The sequence below is a fragment of the Sciurus vulgaris genome, assembly GCF_902686455.1.
Source record: "Sciurus vulgaris genome assembly, chromosome: 11".
Lineage (NCBI taxonomy): Eukaryota > Metazoa > Chordata > Mammalia > Rodentia > Sciuridae > Sciurus > Sciurus vulgaris.
In genome coordinates, this window is record NC_136472.1 from 92,591,850 (window position 1) to 92,604,656 (window position 12,807).

Consider the following 12,807-nt stretch of genomic DNA (forward strand, 5'->3'; position numbering starts at 1 on the left):
GGGCTGAGTAAAGGTGCTCAGGCAGGCTTTGGTTATTGGGCCCTATGTTCCCTCAGCCCAGTCTGACCAAATGCCACAAAGCAAGTCAGACAAATGCCCACAGTGCCTGAGAATTAGGCAATATATTGTAGGTGCCGTGCATATAAATTTTAATACAAACTTTCTAAGTGAATTAAAGAACATTGAAATGATATGAGTCAGCATTTAGCTAGTACTAGAAGCTTCCTACAGAATAAATTTGTAAGTATCTGTTACTATTTATAGTTCTTAGAACTTTCTGGGATGTGGTAACAATACCATTGGTGACTGGAAAGTATGACTTCTTATACCAAAACCACCTTTGAATTTTTTAAACTATTTTTTACACATGGAATTACATACAATACAAAATATTTGCTTTACAAGTAGAAATCTTTACAGTTATTGATTAAGTTACAGTAATGCAGGTAATATTAGTGCGTTCACTTAGAACAGAGTTATTTATCTTCAGGGCTTAACACAAAACCAAGAATGAATTATTTGCTTAAATTGCTTTCTGGTCTTTGAACTTCAAAAAAGGAAGAAAAATTACTTTTACTACTTGTATAATATGTCAAGATGATAAACAATGCCAACAATTAAGTAGTCTGGTATTTCTATAAATGGAAGATTGTATTCCAACAGTTCTTAAGTTGTAAATCCTAAGGTTCTCACTAAATATGTCTATCAAATTGTCATTATCTCAGCTTTCAGGAAAATCACATCTCTTTGGTAATATGCTGCCAACAAACAGAAACTGTAGATTACACCGTTTTTTTTTTTCCAAAGAATCCTGTATTTTAATGAATAGCTGAATAAATAGACATTAATTATGAAATTCACATTAAGATAGAAGAAAATCCAAACATTCTGATTGCTTTATCTCTTAAATTTGATAGCTACTACAAACATACTATTTATGTTAGGGTAAAAATAAACTGAATCACGGAGTGTAACTGGGAAGTGCTGGCAGATATATACAGAAACATGGAGGAGCAATGAAATAAAAGTGTTCATATGTACATTATTTTTCCTTTCTTTTTGCATGGAGAAACACTGTTTTATAAAATGAGAAAACACACAGTAGACCACATGCAACAAGGACAAATACAATGTGCACAGCAGAATAATCAAATAAGACGCAAGAACTATGGGTTTAATAAAGAATTTGGGAGCAGAAAAAAAGGATTGAAACCTGGAATGCTTTCTTATTAAGGTTTCAGAATATAAATTTGTCTAACAAGCCTCTTGATAGTTTTCAAAGGTTCCCACTTGACCACCTATGGTTTAAGTGTAGCGCTAAAAATAAACCATATTATTGTACAAAACTTTGTATATTAGCATACAAAAGGTAACAATTTACTTTTTGTATAAAATATAACCTTTCGATAGTATATTTATTTCACATATGTATAAATATAACCCAAAGTATATGTTTTAAGTATTTCTACCAAAATATTCTTTACAAAAGTTTACAAAACAAATCATTTATTTATATTTACAAATTAGCACAGAAAATATCTGGGCCAGTGATGTTGGTATTGTATAAAGAAAGGAGAGTGCCTCTAGACATTTTTAAAGACTAGGAGAGGGCTTTGCAGAACTCTGAAAATGTATTCTTTCAATGCCAGGCATGGTGGTGCACACCTGTAATCCCAGCTACTTGGAGGACTGAGAAAGGAGGATCACAAGTTCAAGGCCAGTCTGGGCAATATGGCAGGACCCATTTAAAAAAATGTGTTCATTTTGAACAGATATTTAAAGACTTGGTTTTTAAATGACTTTAATTAAAGTACATTTGATATTTGAACATATTAGTGTATAACTAAAAGGCTGGCAAAAACTTTGCTCCTCTGTAATGAGGATATTTTTCATCCATCCCAAATCTGCACGTCTTCCTCACTTTGTAGCTCATCTGTGTATGGGTACTGAGATCAAATTACTCAATAAAATCTTTGTTTGATATAGTACTCAGCCCTGAGGGATAAAACCTAGATATGAAAGGCCTATGCAGCATGTGGCAAAGAATTATCACATCAGGGGCAGAATGAATAGGCCACCACTAATGTACTATATCCTATTCAGCTATTCCCCCAATCAAAATAATGTTTTCTCTTTCAATTATGCTTTCCTCCAAACTCTGTGAAGTAGATATGTACCCACTCATACCAGCTACTCCTGTTTCTGTTACCTCCAATCAAAACTGGATACTTTCTAATCTCAGTTGTTTTTATCTCCAACTTCCTTTTCTTACAAACCATTCTCTAGTCATCAAAATAAGTATGGAAGACAAGACTCAATTTTATTCACCTTGGGAACAAACCAATGGGCATTAATCATAATAAATAATACATCAGGTTGTTTCTGGTCAAAGAAATCTCCTTTATGGAAAGGTCCAGTGTTGATTTTTTAAAAATGAAATCTGATACAGACAAGTGTGCACCGTATGATCAGGACGAATCTTAGCTGTATCTAAAACTTGGTAGGGAATGGATTCAAATGGTGTGGAAGCCAACATCGGGTTGTACAGCCCTTCATTCCTATTTCATTACTAGACACAACATCCCACTGAAGTATAGATTATGTGGGACAATTGCAAAAGTGAGGGACAAATCTAGAAAAGAAATTCTGTCATTAGCTGAATGTTTTCTAGGCTCTGGGTTTCCCTCACTTAGGACACCATTCAGTTACTCCATAACTCTATAACATTTCAACCTATCCTGCAAGATTTAGGAAAATTAAATGAAAAGACAGTGGAAAAATTAAACCACACATATCTATTAGAGCAAATTAAGGAATCTGTTGCTTGTTGCTTGGAACTAGTACCTCCTCATGACACAGGGTTTAAACAGCTACAAGTTCTATTACTTTTCTTTCAGGGAGAAAAGGAGCTTGGGAGGTCTATTTTACACAATTAATTACACATTAACATCACAGTTCTATGTGGATAAATTGGATAACATGTCCTAGAATTCAGACAGGGAAAAAAGATCCCAATGTTTTACTTTCAGGTTTCAGATTTTAAAAAAGAATTTGGACCAAAATGTTCATCACTACAATTACTCTCTACTTTCTGTTTTTAAGACACAATATCTTCACGTAATCCATGTGGAAGTCAAAAGTTTGGCCTTTACAGCATCCTTGTAAAATTCTGCGTTTTCGTGCTTCAAGTTTGTCTGCCCTTTCTCCTTCAGGAGTTGTTTCCCAAGATCTCATCAAGATTGATGTCTTTCATCCAGTCATCATTGCCGGGCTCTGTCTTCAATAATGAATCTATGAAATCAGCATCACTGTTTAGGGCAGGACCCATGTTATCAGTCTGTTGTCCGAGGAAGTCAAAAGCCAAGTCACTACTATGGTCAGTTCCTTGAAAAGCCCTGGAACTTTGGTTGGATGAAGGAAAAGTGTTGGGCGTCAGGGATGGTGGCTGGCTTAAGCCTGTCCTTGACTGACTTAACCCTGTCCCTGACTGTTCAAGTTAGACAAAATCTGTGTGCTTAGCTGATTGGCCTGAGATTCAGACCCCTGAGTGCACCCATGGTTTGCCCATTAGTGCTTGGTTCATTTGGTTCATGGGTCTCATTTGCACTGCTGGTGTTAACTGGTTAGGAGGAGCCACTGCCCTCTGGGAGAATTGCTGGCTGCCCACTGCCTGCTGCAGTGACTGGTTTGGGGTATAGTTTGCAGGGGTACCTGTCGGGAAGCGGACTCCTGTAGACTTCAGAGCTTCCTGCTGTTTGGTTGTTGCTTCTGGAGAAGCCCAGTTTGGTGCTGCTGTGCTGGATGTGATCATTACGTTGGATGTTCTCTGGGTTGGCATGTTTGCAATATTGTGGGTTAAATTTGGTCTCAATTGTTGGGAATTGCTAACAGATCCAGCTCCAAAAGTGGCCACATTGTTATTGTTATTTGGCCCTAAGGTAGATGACCGTGGCATAAGAGGGTTGTTTTGATTTGCTATGAGTTGATTGGGATTTCTCTGTTGGGTCATTTGATTCATTCCTGAAGTGACACTGTATGTGCCAGGCTGATTACAAGACAGATTTCCATACATCCCGATGTTCTGAACTGCTGTAGATAATGACGGCATTCTTGTCCCATGGGCAGTAGACATGAGGCTGGAATTGGGAGTTAAAATGGTGTGTGTTGAAACTGGGTTTGTCAAAGCCTGGTTAGAGTTCAGATTCACTGTGGATGAGCCACCTAAGAAAGAGAAAAGAATTAGATCCACTCATATCAGGAGATTATCTCCTTCTTTATAGCAATTTGCAAGACCTTACCACCTCTGAAACTGATTTTAGGTGCAAGAAAAATTTAAGAGAAATAATCATTAGACTATTATGTAAAAGGAATAAGACATCTTTGGGGAGGAACATCACCCTGAGTCACTCCTTGGTTCAGAGTTTACACATTACAGAAAGAGCACTGAAATAGAGTGGCTCTATCTCATAGATAGGGGAAAGGAGGAGACAGTGAAAACTGAAGTTTTCTTCTTTTCACAGCTATGATTTTGACTAGTTTTTAAAAACACTTACCAGAGTACTGAGCAGCTGGTTGGAGATTGCCAACATTTCTTCTTGGTCTTTGTAATCTGGGGGTGGTCTTGTCAAATGTCGGTTTATCTGATCTTGTGGAGCAATTTTCTCCTTGAAAACACAAATGAAAACATATTAATTTGTATCATCACTTTTTCACTTATGAAATTTTTGTGCTATTGAAAAAAGTAAGAATATAAGAACAATTTTGCAGTCTGGTTTACAAATATGGCCTTATTAGTAGTGCTCATTCTGAAACAAATCTTTTCAATTTCAATAAACTTCCTGCATGAAATGTCATTTTTTCTCCATAACAGTCAACATATGTTTTGTGTCTAGTACTACTCTCATTTCCATTATTTTGCATTAGATTTCATAAGAACTAAAGTTTTGAGGACAGCAGTTCTCGTTTTATGTTGTAGCATGCCTGATACGCTTTGGTATCTATATTGACTCAGATAGACAGAGTTTTGGAAAGTCTAAGAGTAGGGTGTCAGATAAAATATTGAAAACCCTGGCATTCTGTATTTTTATTTGCCAAATCAGGTAACCCTAGACAAGAAAAGAAATATCAGGAGATAACCTATCAGGTACTGGTATAGGTACTAGAGGCCTTTTTTTTTTGAACCCTCATAATTAATTCTCCAAGGTTAGTATGATTATTCTCACTAAAAAAAAAAAAAAAGAAAAAAAGGAAATGGAAGCTTTATTAGGCCAAGTAACTTACCCACAGTTACATAGTATAGAAGAGAGGCTAAAACTTAAGACTTTTTCCTGCCACATAATACAAGGGTCCCCTTGATACTCTGGTTCTCAGTGGTCTCATTCTAACAGCATAGAATGTTGCCAGGCTACAGGCTTTTCTTCTTTTCTGGAACCAAGACTCCTTTAGATCTTTGGAATAGGTGAGTTTGGGACATGTTATGGTTTACACTGAGGTGTCCCCCCCAAAGCTCCTCTGTTAATGCAGTGATATTCAATGTAAAATGGCAATGAGAACTGTAATCTAATCAGTCCATCCTAGTTTGAATGAACTGACCCAGTGGTAACTGTAGGCAGTAGGGGCATGGGTGTAGGAGGTGGGTCACTAGGGAGGTGCCCTGGAATGGGTTCACTTTCCCTGTAGCCCCTTCCCTCCAGCCCATCCCCTCTGTGCTTCCTGGCTGCCAAGAAGTGAGCAGCACTCTTTGCCACACCCCTTCTGCAAAAATGTTCTGCCTCACTTTGGGGCCCAGAGCAACGGACTCAGCCAACCATCAACTAAGCCTCTGGAACCTGAGCCAAAATAAACTTTTCCTTCTCTAAGGTCTTCTTGTCAGGTATTTGAGTGACAGTGACTCAAAGCTGACTAACACAGGAGGTAAAGAGAGGATATTTCTTGACATTCTTTTATATTGTCAATTGCCTTCAAAGACCACCAGGAATATACCTGTTGGATTTGTTACTCATTGCAGCAAGAAAAAAACACACATCCTGGAGAAACCATAGGGTGTCTCAGTAGGAGTACATGTTGGAAAGAACCCACCATAGGATTTGTACTTTGGGTGATTTAGGGAAAGCCTCAGAGGAAATTTTATTTTTTTTCTATATTGGAAAGTGTCAGAAAGTGACATTGACTGTATGACTGAGTAAAGAAGTAGTTATTTAGTAAGGGAAGGGGATGTGTGGTATTTTGTGGGTTACACAATGATCTTCTTTGTGTCTGTTTTAGACAAAATTATGAAGTAGCCTTATTTTGTCTCACTTTATCATGGTATCAGAGTAACTGTCTGAGGTTGATATTTTGTAAGATTGTTTATGTTCAACAGAGAACAAAATGAGTTGGCTCTGAATGTCATTTTAGTTTGGGACCTCAAGGGCTGCTTTTTTTCTTTCTTAGCATGGATCAGGAAACTTTTGGAATTGCTTCATGGCAATTTTGTATGTACTCCAAAGCAACCTCCATTTTTCAAAGGTAAAATAAATGGCATAGGTAGAAACAGAACAGTATAATTATAGAAAAGTCAATAAATAGAAAAAACAACAACAACCTTGTAATAGATGAGTCAATTAAGTGGAAGCCAAATGTGCTCTGCCTAACTTAGAACTCACTTCAACCATGTGTTTCTCAGTTTCCCATCAAATTCCAAACCTTCTGAGTAGAAAAGGTCTGCTATAAAGTGGGGGGAAGGTCCTTAAGACGACAACAAATCAACTCATTTCTTGTTTTCTAAGAAAGAAACTTGAAAGACAGAGTTTTTTTGGACATCAAGTAACTCATATAAAACACAAATCTGATGAGCTAAGTGTAAATGAATCAGAAACATATGGATTACATTTTATTTAAGCATGGGTTTACAAATTAAGGGAAAAAGTGGTTGGTGAAACTCTTTTGGTTTTGCCCAAAACCTAAATGTTTAAAAAACAGCTTGAGATATTCCATGAACCCAAATGTGGTGATGTGCAATGATCCCTGTTGTAAACTATTGTGTAAACTGACAGTTTTTGAATTTTAAGCCAAGCATGGGGCTCTCTGAATTTTTTTATTTTCCAAAAAGCAGCTTTCTTAGAGATTTAGGTGTTTTCTGCTATTTATATTAAAGATGAGAGGATGTATGTGCATGTGGGCATGCATGTATGTGTATGAGAGAGGGAATCATGCCCTTGATTTCTCATAATAGACTAGGTTTCAAACCTGGATGTAGGTTTATGTATCTTTAAGCTAATTATTGACGTTTCTTTTACTCTCTCCAAGGGCTCAGTTGTTGTTAAAAGCGTTAACATAAACCTCTCTGAAACTTGAGTTTTCAGTTTTCACTTGGAAACCACTTTCCACAAATGAGGTAGATCTAATGGGCCTTGCTCACAGAAATTACCTAGAATTGCCATCCATTGCTTCGTACAGAGAGTAGTGAAGCCTAGACTTTAATGCTGAATGGAGACAGCTACATTTTTGCAAGAGAATGACAGACCCATCCTATGCAAGTGTAAACTCACAGGCCATCTCTGAAGTTACTAATAGAAATATAGTTTTTCAGTTAATTTCTCATGACAACTGACTTTCTTTTACCCAAAACCCTAAGATATAATCATTTATATATATATATATATATATATATATATATATATACATATCTGTCTTGCTTTAGTTTCCCCATCTATAAAAATGTGAGATGTGGATAATTATGGGACCCCCCCCCTCACACTAAGGATAATCCTTTAATTTGGGAAAAACTCAGCATGGTATCTGGCACACAGTAGGTGTACAATACGTGTCAGTAATGACGAAGTTCATTGTAATAGGAGCTACTCATTTCTTTGTGCTTCATTGATGGGAGAATAGAGAGTAACAGACTTTCATGAGAAAATGTCTCAATTTAGGTGTCTATCTAGTCTTGCCAACTGACTGCAAAGGACTACAAAGCATATGCTAATGTAAAGTGGTATCAAAGACTGTTTCTTCCTGGATATGCTAAAAAGCACAGGCACCCTCAATGGTGTTCACACAAAGCGAAAAGTGAATGGTTATAAAAATCACAAAAAGTGCAGCCTCATTCTCATGCATCTCCCACAGCTTATGCCACTGCCCTTTGCACCTGTCCCAGTGTGACTCAACAGGGGCTTGGTGAGAGGCCAGGGCCAGACCCAGACCCTCATGGAATGTGTGTGCTACCACTTTCTTGTCTTGAGTCAGAGCTGAAAATCCAGAAATTCAACCTCTGCATGTCATCAGATTAGTAGTACTGATGGGAATAATAAATCGTACCCAGGCAACTCAATTTTAGACAGAAGATTTTCTCTTCTGCCTTTGTTTTGAAGCTCTTTAGTTTATAAGGATAAAAGAAAAGGAGGAAGAGGAGGGAACAGATGGGAAAGACTGGCGTTTTCAAAACTATAATTTGTAGAAGAAACCAGTTGAATCACTTTGTGATCCAGTCAGTGACTCTCCTGTGCCTTATACATTAGGGTAGTACTCAAGGTAACCTGTAAATTTATTTCTTACTACATCTTATTCATCACCAAATACATTTATTTCTCACTATTTCTCCCAATATGTTCTGGATTCCCAACTTATTCCATTTATCATTCTTTAAAAAACTTATGTGATTGTAATATTATTATTTATACTTTTATTTATACAGTACATTCTTCATAATGAAGTCCTAATCTAACAACAAATATATAACCAGGCAGTACCTTTTTGTCTTTGGGTCACCCTTCACCTGGAATGGTAGACCCCACCTACTCTCTATGGCAGAATGCTATAGTCTTTCAAAGTCAAAGTCAAATTTTACCTTCTCTGGGAAATTATCTTCAATTTTTTTCAGGCTGAATTTAATCTTCCTCTCCATTATATTTTCTCTTCCTATGTCTATACCTTTGCTATAATGCAAATCTGAACCTAGTACTTCTTGTTTTAAGTCCTTAAAATCCTCTCCATTGTTTTCACACAATGTAAATTCTGGTTTATCAAGCTCTGTCCTGTGGTCTCTGATCTCTAGATTACTTGCCCATCATATCCATACACTTATGCATGTTCTATACAATGTATTATGTGCTATCTTTTATTGTCTTTGTCTTTGAACATGCTGTTTTTTGGGCTGGAACAACTCCCTAGTCCTCCTCCCTTCTCCCACTGAAACTTCAGATCTTCAGTAGACATAACTTCCTCTAAGAAATCATTTCTAGTAGTTTTCACAGCATAGATTTGATCCAGGAATTCCAATGGCCTATTTACCTGACATCCCAATGGGCTATAGGTTATTCTGGGAGCAGAGAGGGGGCTCTTTCTTCTTTATGGTTGTACCTTCACTTAAATTAATATTTACTGAATAATTATAGTATTATAACACCCTGCATTTCTGACTCTTACTATAAAGCTCCGTGAGTATAAAGTTATTTGATTTAATTTTTCTCTTTTTTTTTCAGTGCTAGTGATTGATCCTATTGCCTCACATACTTTAAGCAAGTACTCTACTGCTGAGTTATAGACCCAGCCCTTATTTTTCTCTTTTCTTTCTACCTTAATTTTGTTATCCTGGAGATGTATAATATGTCCCTTTCTTATTTCATTTGGTCAAATAGTTTGAAGGAAGAGAATAAAACTATTGTAGATGCGCCTCTGTTTTAGGAGGCAGGAAGAGATTGGATCAGATGTTTTATTTATATCTGAGGAAAAAGAGGTAGAGTCAGATAAATATTGAAGCTGAGTTTATGCTTAGGTAGTGTTTGAGAAACATGACTTTTCCTTTCTTAAAAGGCCATACAAGTGTGGCAAAAATAGGAATTATATTTCAATTTTCTTAAAAAACACTTTCCATTCTGAGATTCTGTGTTTCAGAAGTCAGATCATAGTTTTGAAACTACATATTGGATTTTAAAACTGCTTTTGCAACATTATCTCTAAAATCAGTTTGGATGTGAGTTGATTAAAATTCTGTTCACTATTTCTGCCCCTTGGGCCTGGGGAACAATAGTGGTTTCTTTTGCTTAATTCGAATGCCCATGTTAGTCATTCTAGGCATTCCTGTACTGGGCAGAGTGAGTGAGCCATGGTGCTGTGCATTCCAAGTGTTCAGCAGCTGGAAAGTCAATTTTTTTTTTCCCCCTGCAATACTTTAAACATATAGAGTTAGCCTCCCTTATAGCCAGGACATCCTATTGCTGTTACAGAAGTAGGCACAGAGAAAAGGGTAGCAAACAGAAATGGAAAAGAATGACCTCTTCTGTTGGACCAAATATGTGCATTAGAAGTTAGGAAAAAAGTTTTACCACATCAACCAGCATCTGCTGCTGGAGGAGAAGCTGCTGTTTCTGCTCCATGATCTGCCTCTGTAGAGTCTGTTTCTTTCCCATCAATTGTTGATTCACCAGTGATTGCTGGGGAGTTCATGTAACCACTTCCAGTGTTTGGATTGAGCAGGGGTTGGGACTTGGACTGGGGCCTGTGTTCTGGCCTACCACAGAGTGTTGATCCTAAAGAAGAGAAAGGAGGGGGAAAGCTACTGTGAATTAAAAGAAGAAAAATATAGCAAAAAGATCATGAACTTAGATTCCAAACATTTTTCATCCTGTTAAAGATCAACCATGCTTAATGGGTGGAGATCAGAGAATTTCTTTTGAAATATAGAAGTACCTGCATATCACAACAACCAAGCTGGTAGGTTAATGACATCAGGGCCCTGGATCAGCTCCCATGTGCCTCTGATGGTGCAGCCTCCCCATTCCAGAAAGTGTTTGTGAAACCTCAAAGAAAAGTACCATAAAACATATGGCAAGCCTTTCAGTTTCTTGGGAACAAACCATCATAGAGTAATAAGTACTTCCTTTTCCCTAGAATTAGCACTTATTATTGCTGATCTGGCAATGAAAATGATGTTTGAAGACATATATTCAACAATTTAATGACCATTTGGATAGAAGGTTTTCTGTGACATGAAGCCTGTGAACTACTGTTTTTCAAACACTTTGAAATTTGGAAATAATTGCACTTCTAAGGCATTTGTTTAATTTCACTCCCTAGTCAATAACTCAGAAATCTCAGGTCATTATCCAGCAGAACACCTAACCCACTGAAGATAAGAAAGTATTGATTAAAACTCACATTGAATATCAAATAAGATTGGATATCGGTGAATTGCCATTCTAATTTGAGGAATTTGCCAGTGCGTAGGCACTGACAGCTCAGGACCCCACAGGGCAGAAAGTTAAACCCAGTCAAGTATTCTCATTAATTCCCAATTAGGTGTTTAAGATTGAGCTGAACACCTGTGGGGTTAAAAAAGATGAGAAAACATAGCTCTTACCTTTGAGAACTTATCACCTATGTAAGGAATAAAACACTTGTGTATATAAATATGAAAAATTATGGAAGCAAACTTTAGATTATATAAACACAAAGATCCCCACACTTTGATGACAATCATATGAGAAGCAGGTTATAATGCAGATGCCCTGGCCTTGCTTGCACCAACCCAATCTGTTCATGGAGGCTTCCCTCAGGGCTGAGTACCCTTAGGTTCAACAGTGGAGGGAGTATGTTGGGGGAGAAAAACAAAATAGCAGGAACAGGGTGGGGAGATCCTCCTCACCAGTTTGTTCAAAATAATCAGATCCATCTCTGGAGTACATCTTCTGAGGCTCTTAAGGAGTCAACCTCTAAGACCTTTACATCCCCATAACAAGTCAGTTCTTCCAGCGTTAAATCTATTCATGACCTTGGAAAAGATTTTGTGTGACTGACAAACCAACAGGAATATGGACATGGAGACAGCACTTGAGAACTCACTACAGAATGGTAGTAGAGGAAGATCTATGAGTTGAATGTCTTGGGGGTAAGTGAAAGAGGAAATACACGAAGGATTGAGGGTAGAGCATTTCAGTCCACCCAGGACCAAGGAGAGTTGAAACAAAGCCTGTGACAGGGAGAAAGAGGCAGGTCAGAGAAGTATAAATGTGGTGGTGGAAGACATATTAAGGTTAGAGAGAGCATATAGGAGGACAGTTTTTGGCCCTCCACAATCTATTGCAACCAAATAGAAATCTGCTCTTTTCTATGACATCATTTGGAGTTTTACACAAGACTTTGGACAAGAGGATTTCATGTTTAAAAAAATGGTTGACAAACATAGGGAAATTCAAAGGACTTCTCAGACTTCTTTGAATAGCCATATATAATGGACGAAAGCATGAGCTCTGGAGGACTGGGCCCTCCTTGGTTTGTGGCACTTATTAGTTGTGTAGTCTGGCAGAAGTTAGTTCATCTCTGTAAGCTTCCATTTCCTTATCTGTAAAATGGGAACAGTGTCGGTACTGACTCCTTCAGTTCCTGGAAGAATTAGGGTTGATAATCCAATGCCTAGCACACAGTAAGCACTCAATAATGGACGGCTGCTCATAACGTTAATGTTACTTCAACACAGAGGAGCTATAATCCGTTTTTGTTTGTGTTTTCCTTGTGAAGCAAAGGAGACAGGCCTTGCAGATTGCTGAAAGCTGTTCTGTGTCCCACTTTATTAGAAATGGAGAGCTCTCAGTTCAGTTGCAGGTTATGATTATGAGCCATCTATGGAGTCAGGGAATTACCTTCATTCTCCTGCATGGAGATGTAAAGAAATGGACTGTTTGTTGGGGTGAGCTTCTTTCACCTGGATTATGGGACAGCTCAGGAATCCAACACTTTGTTCTTTTTTATGCTCATTTTTTTTTAAACATCTTGACTATTTTTTCATAGAGCAACCATATACTGTTGACTTTGTTTCCTTAATTTGTAACA

General features: G+C 37.5%; 1 protein-coding gene across 1 annotated transcript in view; it reads right to left on the minus strand.

Annotated features, from left to right (window-relative positions):
- Positions 1 to 335: 335 nt before the first annotated feature.
- MAML2 (mastermind like transcriptional coactivator 2) overlaps positions 336 to 12,807 on the minus strand; it is a 334,343-nt gene continuing 321,871 nt past the window's right edge. The window contains 9 exon segments of the mRNA XM_079101919.1: positions 336 to 3,489; positions 3,492 to 3,524; positions 3,527 to 3,571; positions 3,574 to 4,221; positions 4,554 to 4,598; positions 4,601 to 4,664; positions 10,305 to 10,418; positions 10,420 to 10,451; positions 10,454 to 10,508. Coding sequence (XP_078958045.1) covers positions 3,209 to 3,489; positions 3,492 to 3,524; positions 3,527 to 3,571; positions 3,574 to 4,221; positions 4,554 to 4,598; positions 4,601 to 4,664; positions 10,305 to 10,418; positions 10,420 to 10,451; positions 10,454 to 10,508 — 1,317 coding nt within the window. The 3' untranslated portion in view covers positions 336 to 3,208.